This window comes from Pelodiscus sinensis, chromosome 32 (assembly GCF_049634645.1).
Source record: "Pelodiscus sinensis isolate JC-2024 chromosome 32, ASM4963464v1, whole genome shotgun sequence".
NCBI classification, from domain to species: domain Eukaryota; kingdom Metazoa; phylum Chordata; order Testudines; family Trionychidae; genus Pelodiscus; species Pelodiscus sinensis.
The window spans coordinates 3004732-3022978 of NC_134742.1; the positions used below are offsets into that span (position 1 = coordinate 3004732).

An 18247-nucleotide genomic window follows, 5' to 3' on the forward strand; every position below is an offset into this window, starting at 1 on the left:
CGGGGCTTTTTTGCAGTAAACCATGTCTAGATTGGCACGGATGCTCTTCTGCAAAAAGTGCCCCAGAGGGAATTAACAGAAGAGGGAATCATCCAGTGATCCACCGCCTGTCGCCCATTCCCAGCATCTGACAAACAGAGGCCAGGGACACTTCAGCACTCAGCTTTGCAGGCAGAGCCGGTGCAAGGTACGGGTCAACTGGGCTATCGCCTGGGGTGACTCCACATATGCGCTGGATACCGGGGCTGCGCATGCATCACACTTCCGGGGGAGGCGCCATGCTCCTGGGGCCCAGGTCATGTGAATGGCTCCGGCCGGCCCTGTTTGCAGGATATTGGGGTATCTGTCAAAGTACCGTGGGATGAAGTGGGGGGCTTGCAGGGAGTACGTGGGGGGTTTTGCAGAGGGTGTGTGTGAGGAGCTCGCAGGGGGAGCTGTGGGGGGCTCGCAGAGGGTGTGTGTGGGGGCTCATGGAGGGAGCTGTGTGGAGGGCTCGCAGGGAAAGCTGTGGGGGGGCTCGCAGAGGGAGGTGTGGGGGGAGCTGTGTGTGGGGGCTCATGGGGGGAGCTGTAGGGGGTTCACAGAGGGTGTGGGACAAAAGCAGACTGTGAGGGACTCAAAAAAGATCTCACCAAACTGAGTGACTGGGCAACAAAATGGCAAATGAAATTTAATGTGGATAAGTGTAAAGTAATGCACATCGGGAAAAATAACCCCAACTATAGGTACATGATGGGGGCTAATTTGGTTATGACAAATCAGGAAAGAGATCTTGGAGTTATCATGGATAGTTCTCTGAAAACTTCCACACAGTGTGCAGCAGCAGTCAAAAAGGCAAATAGGATGCTAGGAATTATTAAGAAAATAAAACACAGAATATCTTACTGCCCCTGTATAAAGCTATGGTATACCCACATCTTGAATACTGTGTACAGATGTGGTCTCACCTCAAAAAAGATATTTTGGCCTTGGAAAGGGTTCAGAAAAGGGCAACTAAAATGATTAGGGGTTTGGAATGGGTCCCATATGAGGACAGGTTAAAGCGACTGGGACTTTTCAGTTTAGAAAAGAGGAGACTGAGGGGGGGATATGATAGAGGTATATAAAATCATGAGTGGTGTGGAGAGGACAGATAAAGAAAAGTTATTTATTAGTTCCCATAATAGAAGAACTAGAGGACACCAAATGAAATTAATGGGTAGCAGGATTAAAACTAATAAAAGGAAAGTTCTTCTTAGCACCGCGTGTTGTCAACCTGTGGAACTCCTTGCCAGAGGAGGCTGTGAAGGCTAGGACTATAATAGAGTTTAAAGAGAAGCTAGATAATTTCATGGAGGTTAGGTCCATAAAAGGCTATTAGCCAGGGGATAGAAATGGTGTCCCTGGCCTCTGTTTGTCAGAGGCTGGAGAGGGATGGCAGGAGACAAATCGCTTAATCAGTGTGTTCGGTCCACCCCATCTGGGGCACCTGGTGCTGGCCACTGTCAGCAGACAGGATACTGGGCTAGACGGACCTTTGGTCTGACCCAGTACAGCCGTTCTTATGGGGGATGGGAGGGGAGGTCAGGGCACATGCCAAGTTCTGTGGCCCCTGGTGCCCAAGCCCGGGGCTCCCACCGCCGCTTAACCCGCTTTCCGTCCCGCGCCACGAGCCTCCCCCAGCCCGGCCCTGGGAGGCGGGGCCCTGCAGTGGCTGGTGCAGAGCGAGAGGGGGAGGATCCCTGTCTCACACCAGACGCGGGGCCAGGTGAAGCCACGCCCGCCAGCAGGCAGCAGCGCGCAGGCGCGTCGCTGGGCTCAGTGGGGACACAGCTGCTCCGCCCTCCCTCCCGTGCTCTGATTGGTTCCTGGAGCCTTGGTCCCGCCCCTCCCGTTGTGAGGCCCTCCTCCTGCCCTCAGCGTCGCTGGGGCCGCCCTGTCACTCCCGGCTGACAGCTGAGCGGGGAACTCCCCCCGCCGCAGTCATCCAGGCCGTGAGAGCAAAGGGTGGGAAACTACGTCACGAAACGGGGGCGGGGCAATCAGACGCCTGTCTGGGCGTAACAGCCAGGGGAAACCCCGCGCGCGAGAGCCAGGGGCGGAGCAATTCACGTCACTGACGAGGTTTCAGCGGGGCTGGGCGAGCCACGGGAGGCGTTAGCGGTCAGAGAAGGGGGAGGAGCTGTCGGATCCTAATACGAAGAGGGCGGCTCTTAGCAACCGGGCCCCCGCATGCGCATGCGCCGTTCTGTCTGTGAGGCAGATCCGGCGCTTCCTGCTACTCCCCCCGCCCCCCTCAGTGACACGCGAATTCTGAGACCAGCTGTTGGTGTCGCTCCAGCCCGGTGTGTGCTGGGCGGGAGTCAGGGGGCTGCGGGATGGAGGATGCGGGGGGCTGGGACGGGAGGGGCAGGGGTTGCACTGCAGGGGTAGGGGGCGATGGGGGGGGATCAGTCTGGGAGGGGTCATGGGGCTGAGAGGAGCGAGACTGGAGCGGAGGGAAGATGTGGGGGGGGGGATACAATGTCCCTTTGCAGAAGCGGCACTTTCCTTCTCTCCCCGCTTCTTCGACTCGCTCCCCCAGCGCACGAGTGAGCACAGCAGCCCGTCTGCAGGCGCTGCGGGGAAGCTGGCGGGTCGGCGCGTTGTTCTATACTCTACAGCATTAGCGCTGGGCCCTCCAGGTCCCCAGCAGAGTCGCTGCTGTAAAAGCCCGTGTATTTCTGCTGGCAGCTAACACCCTCATTCGGTATTTTCCCCCAGAGCTCGGAGCTGTGTCTGCCTGGGGCTCGTTGCTTTTCCATGATCAGTCTCCTCCAGCTCCTGTTCTGTCCCTCATTTACTGACAGCACCTCATTGGGATCGCCAGAAAACAAGCTGCCCACCCAGCCCCAGAGCCACAGCCTACAGGTGGGGGGGCGTGCCCCTGGGGAAAAGGCAGGACTGGGTTGGGCAGGCACCAGCAGCTGTGGGGTGAGGCCAGAGTAGCTCCCTGCAAACCTGGGTTGCTCTGCCCATGTGCTGCTGTCCTTGCTCCTCCTTCCCGCAACCTGCTTGGGGCCTGGGGCAAATCATGGGGGGGGGAGGGAAGTCTGGGCAGGAGCCAAGCCAATCTCATGGGTGGAGGACATGTCACACAACTGGTGGCAGGGCCAGGAGAGGTGCCAAAGGGCAAAATCAGGGCAGACTGTGTGGCTACATCTAGACTGGCATGATTTTACGGAATTACAGCCTGTGTGTGTAATTTTAATACCAAGAAATCATTCAACACACTCTGTAGCTGGCAGTTTCAGCGGTCCCCTGGCCCAGTGTTTCTAATCTAGCCCTGCCTGCCTGTATCGCAGCTTCAGATTTGTGTTCTCTGGGTCCATGTGATGTCCAGGTTGACAGATTTCCTGGGATGGTGTCAAAACTTCTTCAGTTGCTTTTTATCCTTCAATGGGGGTGGCTTTTGCCAGCTGTTGTTTTTCTTCTCTACCCAGCACTGTAGGTGCTTGGGTAGATCTTGGATCCCAAATATTCACTGGGGGGGGGGGGGCGATTTGTAAACGTGAAGGCACCAAGATACTTTGGAAAACACTTTTGTAATTGAAAACATATTAAAAATCCTTTCTGTCAATATTTACCCATCCTGTCAACACAGAATGACACACTTTACTCTTCTATTATTTTATGTATTGCATAGATAAATGTTGAGTTTTCTGCTCACTTGTTATACTTCTATTTATATGTGTTAATGTCATAGATTTTGATATAGGCTACATACATGATACTTTTCAATAGTACTCTTCCTTCTGACAATGCTACTCTTCTATATTGCCAAAACCCAGGATTTTTAAAATGAACAATCCTTCTCTGCCTGGGTTGGGTCTCTAGCATAGCACTGACCTGGCCAGATTTGGCTTTTCCATTGTGTTTCTATGGGGCTACGTCTACACTGGCACCCTTTTCCGGAAATGCTTAAAACGGAACAGTTTTCCGTTATAAGTATTTCTGGAAAAAGCGCGTCTACATTGGCAGGATGCTTTCCCGGAAAAGCACGTTTTCGGAAAAGCGTCCGTGGCCAATGTAGATGCGCTTTTCTGGAAAAAAGCCCCAATCGTCATTTTCACGATTGGGGCTTTTTTGCAGAAAAGACTACTGTGCTTTCTACACTGGCCCTTTTCCAGAACAGTTTTTCCGGAAAAGGACTTTTGCCTGAACGGGAGCAGCATAGTTTTTCCGGAAAAATGCTGACAATTTTACAGTAGATAGTCAGTGCTTTTCCGGAAATTCAAGCGGCCAGTGTAGACAGCTGGCAAGTTATTCTGGAAAAGCGGCTGCTTTTCCGGAATAAGTGGCCCAGTGTAGACACAGCCTGGGAGAATAGCCAGTGTTTGCTCCACATTGGTAAAAAAGACATTTTCCTAGCACTGAAGACACAGGCTATAACACTGATTCAGTTGTGAAGATAAAAGTCTGATACCGATTGTGGGGCTAACGGTGCTACTGTCACAGATATTTGCATCTAAATGTCTGCATCTCTTTTCCCCCCACTCCCTATTTGTGTAGCTGTTACGGAAAAGCAGTGAAAACATTTAGAACTAAAGGAGTTAACAGGTTTTTACCCCCCATTTCCCACTGATTTATTCTCTTATGAAGTGTTTAGCTCTGTGGTATGTTGCTAAAGTGGTAAAATTAAAGTGCATGCCTTACAGCACCTTAACTCAGAGAAGTCGCAATATGGGGTTGGTTTCAAAAAATACTCAAGGCAGGACCAATCCCAACTAAATTAACCCAGCCAGGACGTTGTCAAGCCGAGACTTAAAAAACCTCTAGGGATGGAGATTCCACCACCCTTCTAGTGAAATAGTTTTTCCTAATATCCAACCTAGACCTCTCCCACTGTAACTTGAGACCATTGCTCCTTGTTCTGCCATCCGTCACTACTGTGAACAGCCTCTCTCCATCCTCTTTGGAACCTTCCTTCAGGAAGTTGAAGGCTGCTATCAAATCCCCCCTCACTCTTCGCTTCTGCAGACTAAACAAACCCAAGTCCCTCAGTCTCTCCTCATAGGTCATGCGCTCCTGCCACCTAATCATTTTGGTTGCCCTCCACTGGACCCTCTCCAATGCATCCACATTGTGAGGAGGAGGAAGGGGAGCAGAACTGGACACAATATTCCAGATGTGGCCTCACCAGAGCCGAATAAAGGGGAATAATCACTTCTCTGGATCTGCTGGCAGTACTCCTCCTAATGCACCCTAATATGCCATTAGCCTTCTTGGCTACAAGGGCATTCTGTTGAATCATATCCAACTTCTCATCCACTGTAATCCCCAGGTCCTTTTCTGCAGATCTGCTGCTTAGTCAAATCCCATTGTTACAGGCACAGTAATGTTGAAACTCCAGCCAGGTATTGAGAGAAATGAATATGGCTTTGGGATCTAACTTGTGTGTGCTGTTCATGGAATATCAAACATTTGCCCACAATGGCAGAGGCTAGCTTGTCTGTCACATAGAGCAGAGTCCGGGCAGAATGGAGGTGTGGAAAGGATTAAAGCTTCTTCTGAAATGTCTCCCATTGCCCTTCTCCCCCTGCCAGGCTGCAGAACACCCATGTCTGTCTCCAGCTCAGCCCCTGGCCTGCAGAGCCAGGGACAGGAAATGGCTGTGGTGGAACCGGTGACCTTCGAGGAGGTGGCTGTGTATTTCTCTGAGGAGGAATGGGCTCTGCTGGACCCGGGTCAGAGAGCCCTCTACAGGGATGTGATGCAGGAGAATTATGAGGCTGTGAGCTGGCTAGGTAAGTATTCCTGTCCCCGTGGGTATCAGAATCCGGGTGGGCTCTGGAGCAGCTGGGTTGGATTTGTTTCAGGGTCCCTTGTTGCCCCCCCCCCCATCTCCCAATGTCAGGAGTATCAGCCCAGTAATGCTGGCTCCTGTGTGAGAGGCTGTCCCTTCGATGCCCCCTCCTAGGGGAGCAGGTTCAGAGACATAACAATGGTGCTGTTCTTCCCACAGCCAAGTCTTAATATGCTTCCCCACCATCTTGCCCCTGCTGTGCCTTGGCCAGAGGTGTCACTGTAAGGGCCCAGGCAGGAACAGCAGTTACCAGAGTTGTGGGGCTGGGTGCGGCTGCTGTTAGTGCCTGCAGGGTCCCCCTTGTGCCAATGGACTGAGCCCCTGAAAGGAGGGTATGGTTCCCAGAGTAATTTCCTGGCTGTAGCTGATCTCTGTGAGAATGCTGGTTCCTGCTGGGTGCTAGGACTGTGGGAGGGTGAATGAGGCAGTTCATGCACTGCAAGTGTTATGTGCGGGTAGCTCTGTAGTAGACAAATGTGAGGAGAGCTCTTCTTGTATTTCAGGCACTGTACTTGATGTCAAGATATCTGTTTTCAATTCCCTGCCCTGACACAGACTTCCTGTGTGATCTTGGTCAAGTCACTTAGATTGTTTATGTCCAGTCCCCTGTCTTTGCAATAGCTATTATAGTATGCCCCTGTTTCACAGGTCAGGGGAAGGATAATACATTCAATAGGGGAGATGCTCTGCTCCATATACGTATCCAGACAGCACAGTGGAGTCCTGATTTGTACTGGAAATCCCAACTGCTGCTGTGAGCAGGAGCAGCCTGAAGCCAGCTGTGGCAGCTGGCGCCCCAGGCGGAAGGCGCAATCAGCGCCCCCACCTGCACGGCCGTCAGTGGCCGCGATGTCATCATTGGGCGCCCGGGCCAATGGCGCCCTAGGTGACCACCTAGTCTGCCTAGGCTCACGGGCCGCCCCTGGCTGTGAATGATAATCTCTGTTTCTTGTAGCAGCTGTAGTACCATTTGAATTGCTGCTAGCGCCACAGAGCGTCATTACGGCTGCTCAGGGTGGCTTTTTCTGGATCTCTGATGCCTGCTGCACTGGCAGAATGTGTGGCTTGCTCATGCAGCACAGATCATAGAACACTAGAACTGGAAGGGACCTTGAGAGGTCATCGAGTCCAGTCTCCTGCCCTCATGGCAGGACCAAGCACAGTTCCAACAGGTGTCTATCTAACCTGCTCTTAAATATCTCCAGAGACGGAGATTCCACAACCTCCCTAGGCAATTTATTCCAGTGTTTAACCATCCTGGCAGGTAGGAAGTTTCTCCTAATGTCCAGCCTAAATCTCCCTTGCTGCAGTTTTAAGCCTATTGCTTCTTGTCCTGTCATCACAGGCCAGGCGGAACAATTTTTCTCCTTCATTCTTGTGACACCCTTTTAGATACTTGAAAACCGCTATCATGTCTCCTCTCGGTTTTCTCTTTTCTAAACTAAACAATCCCATTTCTTTCAGTCTTCCCTTATAGGTCTTATTTTCTAGACCTTTAATTATTTTTGTTGCTCTTCTCTGGACCTTCTCCAATTTTTCCACTTCTTTCCTGAAATGTGGTGCCCAGAACTGAACACAATATTTCAACTGAGGCCTAATCAGCACAGAGTAGAATGGAAGAATGACTTCTCAAGTCTTGCTCACAACATTCCTTTTAATGCATCCCAGAATGATGTTTGCTTTATTGCAACAGTGTCACACTGCTGACTCATATTTAGCTTGTGGTCCACTATAACCCCTAGATTCCTTTCTGCAGTACTCCTTCCTAGATAGTCGCTTCCCATTCTGTACGGATGAAACTGATTGTTCCTTCCTAAGTGGAGTACTTTGCATTTGTCCTTCTTAAATTTCATCCTGTTTATAATCAGGGCTCGACAAATACAGTCTCCCGCTCGCCCGTGGCAAGTAGATTTTGCCAGCTGGCAAGTGCAGGGGCGGACTGGCCCGGTGGTCCATTGTAATGGGCTGGCCAAAGCCCGCACTACTGGTGGCGCGGCCCCATCCAATCCTCCAGCTGGCGGAGGAGCAGAGTGCTGCTGGGGAGAGGGAACTGCGGTGATTCTCAGTGCTGCATTGCCTGCGTGCAGCTGTGGTGCGAGGAGGCGGAGTGCTGGCAGACGCCAGGACTCTGGCGTGACGTGGCCCCGCTGATTTTAAAGGGGCGCAGCAGCTCGGCTCTGGCTGCGTGTCCTTGGCAGCTGGCTGCGGCGCGCGGCGGAGCCAGGCTCTGCTCTGCCGGCTCCAGTCCTGCCACGGCCCCAGCTCCTCGCCAGCGAGAGACCGCTCCCTGCCGACTGCCGGGCTCACTGCGCCCGCCCCGCGCCCCATCTGGCTCCTGCTGTCCATTCCCCACGCCGCCCCTGTACCCCGGATCCCCTGCTCTCCCTCTGGCTCTGCGCCACCCTTGCACCCCATGCTCTGCTACCCCCGATCCCTGCTCCACCCCAGTTCTGTGCTGCCCATTCCCGGCACTGCCCCTAGACCCTAATCCCTCTGCCCCTCCCGTTCCCCGCATCCCATTCCCCGTGCCTCCACTGCACCCCGCACACTGCTCCCCCCGATCCCTGTGTCCCTCTGCTTCTTTGCCTCCTATTCCCCGCTCCAACCCTGTCCCCCTGTCCCCCACTATTCCCTGCACCCCTCTGGCTCTGTGCTGTCCCTGCACCCTGTTTCCCCTGTGGGTTGGGAGTGAGGGGTGCTTGTCCATAGGGAGGGGATGGACAGAGCAGGGAAAAGGCTGCTGTGACCCAGTAGGGAGTGAAAGGGGGAGTTCACTTGAAGCGCCTTTGCCTTTATGGAAAAAAATGAATGAAAATGCTATTTGCTATTTATAGGGCTAAAATGATGGGATAAAAATGAAAACAAACAAACAAAAACTATTGCAAAATGCAAATGTGTAAAAGACAACAAAAAAGGGGGGGTGTTTTGCTTGGCCCTGGGGGAGGGGAAGTGGCTGGGCTAGACTGTGGAGAGGGGAGGGGAAAAATATGGGGCACCAAGGGACAGGGGTTCAGGAGAGACAAATCCCGGGGGGGCCAAGTGCAGACAATGAGGAAAAGGGCAGGAGGGAAGGTGTCAGTGGGAGGACGGGAACAGGGTGATGCTGGGAGAGGAGAGGGTAAGGGCATTGGGGGCTAGAGGGAGGTGCTGGGAGAAGGCTTGAAAGAAGGGGTGGGCATGAGGAAGGTGGGGATGGAGCAAGGCAGCTGTGAGGGCACAGGGGCAGTGAGGGAAGGGGGAGGAACCAGGAGGGTGCAGGTGCCAGTAGATTCTGGGGGTGAAGCAAAAGGGCAGACACCTGCAGGGGAGGGACCAGCATCAGAGGAGAGAGGCAGGGCAGGTGTGTAGAGGGAGGTGTTAGGAGAGGGGATGAGGAGGGGTAGCTCACTTGATCAGAGTGTGGCTACTGGAGGAGTGGGCACAGGGGGGAGAGAAGGGCTGGTGGAGGGGGGCAGGTCTCAGGAAGGCTGAGGGCAGAGAGAAGGGCAGGAATCAGGACAGCAGAGGAGGGTAAAGGGTTGGGGGGGCAGCAGGCACCAGGGAAGCTGATGGAGCAAGGGGAGGAGACATGGCAGCAGAGGGAAAAGGTAGAAGTTTATAAGATATTTATTAATAACTTGTGTGATATTTATTAAGAACATATTAATAATTACTGTTCTTATTCTCAGGGCTCGCCAAACCGCAGCGAGCTCCACTCGACAGCCGTGCTGTCCAGCAATCTGCGCATGCCCAGATCGTTCTGCACATGCGCAGATCGCCCGAACCCGACTCTTCCGGGTTGTATTCTACTCACCACAGGCGAGTAGATTACATAGTTTGTTGAGCCCTGCTTATTCTTATTAGGAATTTATGCCATTAAAAAAAACCCACTTTTTTGGGAGGGAGGGTGGTGAGTCCCTTTTTTGTCGGCGAGTAGGGTTTTCCATAATTTGTCACACCTTGTTTATAATGGTAACTGTAACAGCCCTAATTAAAGTGTGTTTCTATCTCTAGCAGTCTACCACATACTATTTCTCTATATATACACACCACATACAAATCATCCATATATATATAGTACCTGGTAGTGCTGCAAAGTTCAGTCATAAAACTACATTCCTCAGCCAAACTCCTGGGCCTAGCATTCCCAGGCCCACCATACAAAACTTAACACAATTGGCAAATAGAATCTATCAGTCATACGAGGGAATGTGAAAACTAAGGGATAAATGGGGCATAAATGTGTGAATGGAAAAATAAGGTGGCCACATAACAGTGTTTAGCCCACTGGGTCACCTTCAGTCCATGAATTATGCTTTCCTGGAACAATGGGTAAACATCCTCCCCATTAAAAATAAAAAGTGGGAGAATGTAGGAGAAAGAAAGAGTCTGAAGCTTGGGCCTGGTGCTTGAACCAAAGTAAGCAAGAGTTATACCATGAGTAATAGACAGGTTGTGTCAAAAGCAGATGTTTGCCTGCAAGTCAGTGTGTCTCAGCACTAGAACTGCTAGCATGGATAGAAGCACATCAAGTATGTAAATACATGCCACCAGGACAGTACAAAGACAACCAGCTGAGCACATAATAAAATAGTTTGAAACAAACAAGAGTGAAAGCATAACTACAGGTGGTGAAGGCTTTGGAGGAAAGTACAAGGCGAGGTACCAAATGTGTCATAAATGCGTAAGATGATATGTATCCTGTGTATCATAGATTGTTCATTTCTGACTATAAACATTGGGGTACCTCAACTTAATTCTTTGGCCAGCCTAGGGGGCGTTAGTGAAATCCATACGTAGGGGTTCAGAGACCATCTGGCAACCAACACCTATAAATATACTTCATTCGACAATAAACCTAACTCGAGTGCCTTCGTATCTTGTCTGAGTCTGTGGTCTTTGGGGACTCTTGTGAAGTCTATTATGCTAACTATCTGCCAGAGCTGGCATGATATACTGAGGGAACAAAGGAAAACTCACACAGCTGAATGTTTATCATCACTGATGGAGCAGAAGACCTGTCAGGATGCCACACCAGTGAATCCTGAATTCATTGTATTTGGTGTCCTGAACGACTATACTAGCTAGCAGGAGGGTCCCTCCTGGAAGCTGCTGCAGGACAGTGCAAGATGTGGGGAGGGAGGGAATCTGAGCACATGCTGTGCACGCTTTGCTGATCAGCTGGGCAGGGTGTGAATCTCTCTTGTGTGACCACACATGTGCACAGCTTATAGGGGGCAGAGGTGGAGGAGCACTCATTCCAAGCAAAGCCCCCAGCACTATGTGCTGAAAAGTACAGGGTCCAGATGGAGTTTCATGCCATATGAGCTGGTCTCATGCCATTGCCTGTTCTGATGAGCCATGGAAGATATCACCCACTATCTGGCTTGAAAGTCTGTTTGGTGGGGATGAGATATCTATGGCCCCTGGGTTTTGTTGCTGGACCATCAATCTGAATGGTTTATCTAATTCTTTGGGGTCTGATCCCATTTGGGGAGTGGTACTGTGGGAAGCTGGGCCCTAAACTGGACTCTCCTCAGACATGAAGAGGTTCAGTGCCTGTACTGCTTCTTGTTGGGGGCAGGGACCACAGCTTGGGGCCTTGGCTGGGGGAGACCAGCAGAGCTGGCCCAGCAGGACCAGGCAGGAAGGTGCCCCAGAGAGAGGGAAGGCGAGTGGCAGTGGCTATGTCAGCACCCTGGGAGGCACCCCCAAGGGGTTGTCTGTGACTGCACTGCATCACAGTAGTAATGGCACAGACCTTAATGAACAAGATCAGCACTTGGTTAATTGCTCCTTGAGCAGGATTTCCAGTCTACAAAGCTCATGTGATCTCCTGGGTGGAACGATGGAAGGAGCTTCAGATCCCAGATGTCCAGGTCTGTGAGGAAGAAAAGATTATCAGCAACACCCACACAGGTGAGCAATCAGCTAAACTGACTCAGAAACCAATTTCTATGTCCTCATAGCAGATGTCATTTGTGCATTTTCATCATGTCTAAGGGTGTGTCTAGACTACATGCCTCCTTCGACGGAGGCATGTAGATTAGCCAGATCGGAAGAGGGAAATGAAGCCGCGATTAAAATAATCGCGGCTTCATTTAAATTTAAATGGCTGCCCCGATCTGCCGATCAGCTGTTTGTCGGCAGATCGGGGGAGTCTGGACGCGATGCCCCGACAAAGAAGCCTTTCTTCATCGACACAGGTAAACCTGGTTTCACGAGGCTTACCTGTGTTGATGAAGAAAGGCTTCTTTGTCGGGGCATCGCGTCCAGACTCCCCCGATCTGCCGACAAACAGCTGATCGGCAGATCGGGGCAGCCATTTAAATTTAAATGAAGCCGCGATTATTTTAATCGCGGCTTCATTTCCCTGTTCCGATCTGGCTAATCTACATGCCTCCGTCGAAGGAGGCATGTAGTCTAGACACACCCTAACTGACCCGTCAGCCTGTCTTTAACTCCAGTTGGGGGGTGGAGGGTGGAGCAGGGGATGTTAGAGTCTCTCCTCTGGGGAAGGGTTATGAGGAAGGAAGATGAACTCAGCTCATCATATTCAGCCTTCCCAACCATTCTTTGGGTATATGACCCTTTTCTTTTCCCTTTCAGAGTTTTCCTTTCAGTTCAGCAGAGAGAATGGCTCTTATGTGGATTCTCTCTCTATCCCAGAAGGTGATGGGACACTGACTGAGAGCAAAGAGAGTTTTCAGCAGGAAGCACCAGAGCAAGTGGCTCCAAGTGGGATGTTATTGAGAAGATCTGAAGGACATGTTTCCCAGAGTCCTGAGCTGGGAGAGACGTGTGAGAGTCAGCGTAGCCCTGAGCAGCAACAGGGAAACCATCCAGGGGAGGGAGAGGGTAAATCCAGTCACTGGAGAAGAAGGGTGAAAAGAAACACAGCAACCATTCAACATAAAATTCCACAAGAACAAGCACCCTGCACTTGCAGCAACTGTGCAACTCTTATAGAACATCAAAGAACCCACACAGGAGAGAAAACCTTCAAATGCTTTGACTGCGGGAAAAGCTTCCGTGACAGTTCAAACCTTGTTAGACACCAGAGGGCCCACACAGGAGAGAAACCCTTTAAATGTGCTGACTGTGGGAAAAGCTTCAGTCAGAGGTCAGACCTTGTTAGACATAGGAGAATCCACACAGGTGAGAAACTCTTCAGCTGCTCTGACTGTGGGAAAAGCTGCAGTCTGTACTCAATGCTTATTATTCATCAGAGAAGCCACACAGGAGAGAAATCCTTTCACTGTTCCAACTGTGGGAAAAGCTTGTCAGCAGTCACATCTTGTTAGACATCAGAGAATCCACACAGGAGAGAAACATTTCAAGTGCTCTGACTGTGGGAAAAACTTCAGTGACAGGGTAGACCTTGTTAGACACAGGAGAAGCCATACAGGGGAGAAACCTTTCCACTGTTCAGACTGTGGGAAAAGCTTCAGTAACAGTTCAGCCCTTATTAAACATAGGCCAGTCCACACCGGGGAGAAACCCTTCAACTGCTCTGACTGTGGGAAAAGCTTTAGTGACAGGTCATACCTTGTTAAACATGGGAGAATCCACACAAGGGAGAAACCCTTCAGCTGCTCTGACTGTGGGAAAAGCTTTAGTGACAGGTCAGACCTTGTTAAACATGGGAGAATCCACACAGGGGAGAAACCCTTCAACTGCTCTGACTGTGGGAAAAGCTTCAGTAAGCACTCAGATCTAGTTAGACATCAGAGAATCCATATAGGGGAGAAACCCTATAACCTGAGTTCCCTTTAATCTGTTTGGCCATGTGGCTGTGCCACAGCCTATAAAATGCCGTGCAAGTACTTAGGGCTGTGGTGGACCTATGGCCTCTATCCACTGGTTTCAACCCCAGCTCAGACCTGCTATGGCCAGGCGACAATTGGCTATCCCCCAGCCCTATAGCCTGCATGGCAGGAAGAGATGTCCCCCACAGCAACACCTGAGCTGTGGGGAGAGCTGTTGAGAGCCTTCTCTTTGGATGTAGCCTTTCAGTGGCCTGCTCCTCAAACCTCTTCATTCTTGGAATCACACCCCAACTGGAGCCCTTACCCCTCCACACCTCAAAACTCTATTTCAGCCCTGAGCCTCTCACCGCTGGCCCCACCCCAGAGCCAGACCCTGCATCTCGGCTCACAAACTCTTTGCCCCAGACCTGAGCCACCTTCCTACAATCCAAATCCCTGAGCCCCACTCTTGCCATGTAAACTTTTTTCTGTGCATCAGTATGGAGATTATTTGTCACACATTCCCTCCATGTATGGGGGAAAATAGATGGAACGCTGTGTATAACTGCTCTGTGAGAAAAGCTTTAGTGAGTGGTCAGATCTTGTTAGACATAGGAAAATCCATACAGGAGAGAAACTATTCAGCTTCTCTGACCATGGAAAAAGCTTCAGTGAACGCTCACACCCTATCACACATCAGACAGTTCACTCAAAACTGAGCCCCTGTAACTGCTCTGACTGTGGGCAGAAGTTCAATCGGAACTCATACCTCTTTAAACATCAGTCAGAAGAAAAAGGTGAAAGCTGCAGTTTAAGCAGAGAAGCTTTAGTCAGTGCTCATATATTCTATCACATTGGAGAACCCAAAGATGAGAGACCCTATTGTAATGAAACAGGGTTTCTGGGGGCGCTGCTGAGAGGGTGAATTGCTTAAAGACAGCCAATGCCTGAGGCTCTTCCACCATAAAGCACACCAAACCAGTCACAAAGAGCACTTCTGTTTGCTGCACTGGCCAGCAAGAAGACACACAATCAATCCCTTTGGCTTCCCCTGCGCCAAAGCCAATACCACACCTCACACAGATGAAGGATATGAAAACCAATCTCACCAGTTCCGAACAGGTTCTCATGATACCAAAGGATTTGCCTCATTTCCAGATCAATTTATACCTTAGTTCCTACCTGAAAGAGCATGCTGTGCCAATCTTTTACAATCTAAAATCAAAAGATTCACTGATGAAGAAAGAAAGAAAGAAAGAAAATGTTGAGAAACAAATTACATACACCAATTACAAAGTTCCTGGTGCAGGCTTGTAGCAGAGATAGAATAAACTGCTATCTAAAACATCTCTGGAATACATCCTTTGTTAGGATCGGTCATCAGTCTTTTCGAGTGCAGTTCATAGCAAAGATGCTACTGAAATGATGAGCTAGGATGAAGACAAAGATGGAGGAATCTCTAGGGCCCATTTTATACCTTTGCTCATGTAGAGGGAATTCCATGATTCTTGCTGTATGAAAGTACCTCCCAAAATGGAGTTTGTCACATGACCAAGTCACCTGTCCATTCATGACTCAATCCTTTAAAAAAGCAGCCATGTCTGATCTGCTGGTCTGAAGGTACACAGCAAAGTTTTCAACTGTGGATAAGCACCACTTGAAGTGCATTGCCAGTCAAGTATTGCTATTCATTTGACTAACCATCCTTTCACAATAGGTGAGTGAAATGTGTCGATAATTTCCTAGAAACAAACGTGAAATACAAGGACAGAGCCAATACTCATAACTTCAAGTAAAAAATGATACATGTATATGAGTACAAAATTTCTTCTAAAGACAAAAGTGGAAAATTGGTTATCAAATTCATGATCCGTTTTTGTCAATGTTACGGTCAGATGATTTTTTAAAAGACATACATTTTACTATTTCAGATATTTTAATTTGAAATTTCATGGTGTTGTAATTGTAGAGGTCCTGACCAAAAAAGACATTGTGGGGTGTGGAGAGGTGTCACAAGGTTATTGTTGGAGGGGTTGTGGTATTGCTACTGTTCTGTGCTGCATTCAGAGCTGGGCACCTGGCCAGCAACCACCAGAAGTAAAGGTGCCAATACCATGACCCCTTTAAAATAAGCTACATAGTTGTCTCATGCAGGCATTGAGATCCTGCAGTTCTGCCTGTCTACAGCTTGGTTTGACAGGGTAACAAGTTTTGTGGATAGAGGAGAAGCAGTAGATGTGGTGTACCTAGATTTTGGTAAGGCACTTGTTATAGTCTCCCATTTACTGGGAGCATGGTGAAGCACTGGAATGGGCTACCTAGGGAGGTGGTGGAATCTCTATCCTTAGAGAGTTTTAACCTAAATGGAGCTACTGTGAGGTGCATAATTGGTTGGATACCCATTCCCAGAGACTGGGTGATTAAGCACTGGAATAAATTGCTTCAGGCAATTGAGAAATATGAATAGGAAGAGTGCTGGCCTTTTCTAAACATCCCAGCATTCAGCAACCAAAGGGTTAAACCTAGGAAGCTAGAAAGTGTTGGCAGGAAGCCAGGAAAACCAATAAGAAAAAAATATTGAAATTTGAATTGGAAGGGATACCTGCCTGCTGGTTTTTGTGTGTGTGAGTGAGAATGAGAGTTAGAGAGAAAGAGTCTTAAGCCTGGAGCTGGGGGAACAAGATTAATAGAACCAGGCAGAACTAGCATGCCTACAAAGAATACAGGGCATGGAAAATGATTGGACCTTGAACCATGGATATGTGAGTAGATAGGAAATGTCTATTTAGAAACAAACAAGTTATTTTCTTTGTTTTGTTGTTTGGTTAAAATCCATGTCGTTCCCCCCCCCCCCCCCCCCCCATATACTGTAACCTTAAGATGAATTCCAGGAATGAATTTCTATGTGTTTTTAATTTGTTCTTTTCTTGGTTACTTTAAGGCACCTAGCAATCAAATATGCTTATCAAGTATATATTTTTTATTTTGTTAATAAAATCACCTTTTTAAGGCCATGGTTTGATTATTGTGTCCTGGGAGGTAATAGGAGATCTGTGTATGCATGCCTAAGGCTGAGAGATTAGCTATCAGAGATTGCAGGGTTTTTTCCTCTTTTTTTCCCCCAAGCTTTCTTGTGGTAGAAGAGTGCTTCTTCCTGGGTTCAAAAAGAAAAAGTTTTTTTCTCACTTGGGTGGTGGCAGCTATCCCCCCAAGGCCATGGAATCTGTGACCTTGGGGAGCTTTTAAGCAGACAAGGTATTTTATGGTCACTTGCAGGCCCCCACTTGGATTTCGTCTGCACAGCTTCCCTCTTCCTCAAAATCCTATGCAAATGAAGCATGGATTAGCACATTGCCACACTTCATTTGCATAATTAATTGGGAGCCATTTTTGCACAAGAGGTTTTTGTGTAAAAAGGTGCCATCTACATAGCACCTTTTTGCACAAAACCCCCCTCTTGCACAAGAGCTGTTCTTCCTCATTTTTTCAGGAAGAACAGCTCTTGCACAAGAGTGACGTATTGCACAAAAATGTTCTGTGTAGACAACGCCTTTTTGTGCAAAAACTGTTCCTAATTAATTATGAATATGAAGCACTGCAAAATGCTAATCCAAACTTCATTTGCATAGGTTTTTGCAGAAGAGGGAAGCTGTGTAGACATAGCCTTGGAGTGCCACAGTGGGGAACAGCTCTGATGTATTGGTAGTGCTGGTGGGATCATTTTGAACCAGGAACACAGACCTCGGGATTTTAAAAGGACACATTTTTTCTTTTTCTTTTTTGCTGTTGGAAGTTTTGGGTTTTTTCCTTTGCTGCTTGAGAGTGAAAATGTTATGCTTAAATGAAGCACACAAGATCTTTTATAGGAGAAAAAGCAGTATGCTGCATTTATTGAGAATATAACAGTTGCATATGCTTTTCAATCACTCACACACACAAACACCACACACACTGTCCTGCCAGACAATGTCATAGTTACCACTCCAGAGTCTGTATCTATCTAGAGCGGGAGCCAGGCTCTGTCGGTCAATCGATCTGATGCTCCTGGAGTTAGTGGCAAGATGAACCCAAAGTTTCATAGCAAGGCACCCTGCCTTTATAATCCTCTCCTCTATGGATTTCACTGTGTCAGTCTGTGACCGGTTACTGTTATCTTGTTGATGTTAATCATTCCCAAAACATCTAGAAAGGCTCATCCTGTCCTGGATTGTTAATCAGTTGTTTTTAGGGATGTCTTCAGCTTTAGAGCTGACAGTCTGATCAATTCTTGACCATGGGTATGCAATAATGGTTTCTTTGATGCTGATGCGGCGAGGAGTCCTGTGACACCTTATAGACTAACTGAAGTGTAGGAGCATAAGCTTTCGTGGGCAAAGACCCACTTCGTCAGTTGCATCTGACGAAGTGGGTCTTTGCCCATGAAAGCTTATGCTCCTACACTTCAGTTAGTCTATAAGGTGCCACAGGACTCCTCGCCGCTTTTGCAGATTCAGACTAACACGGCTACCCCTCTGATATTTGATGCCGATATGTCTCTTTGCAGTCTATCTTTTACAGTTTGTCTTCACGCCACATTCTCCCCCTTCTCTCTTGACCATCTGACTCTAATGACCTTCAGACTGTATCATATTCATACAAACATTCTTTCACGGAGTTACAAACAGCAAAGTTTTATATTAAACAAAAGCAAACAGCA

The 18247-nt window shown here is 49.0% G+C and overlaps 1 protein-coding gene across 3 annotated transcripts; it reads left to right on the plus strand.

Annotated features, from left to right (window-relative positions):
* The first annotated feature begins 2220 nt into the window (after positions 1–2220).
* On the plus strand, positions 2221–16623 carry LOC142823160 (zinc finger protein 773-like). 3 transcript variants are annotated; one of them, XM_075913722.1, is made up of 4 exons: positions 2221–2324; positions 5565–5765; positions 11609–11722; positions 12413–16623. In XM_075913722.1, the coding sequence occupies exons 2-4, from the start codon at positions 5579–5581 to the stop codon at positions 13105–13107; spliced, it is 996 nt and encodes a 331-aa protein (XP_075769837.1). In that variant the 5' UTR covers positions 2221–2324; positions 5565–5578; the 3' UTR covers positions 13108–16623. The 3 variants fall into 3 exon arrangements, with proteins under 3 accessions (XP_075769837.1, XP_075769836.1, XP_075769838.1); XM_075913721.1 differs by lacking the exon at positions 2221–2324 and having other exon boundaries at positions 4730–5765; XM_075913723.1 differs by lacking the exon at positions 2221–2324 and having other exon boundaries at positions 4730–5765; positions 12473–16623.
* The last annotated feature ends 1624 nt before the right edge of the window (positions 16624–18247 follow it).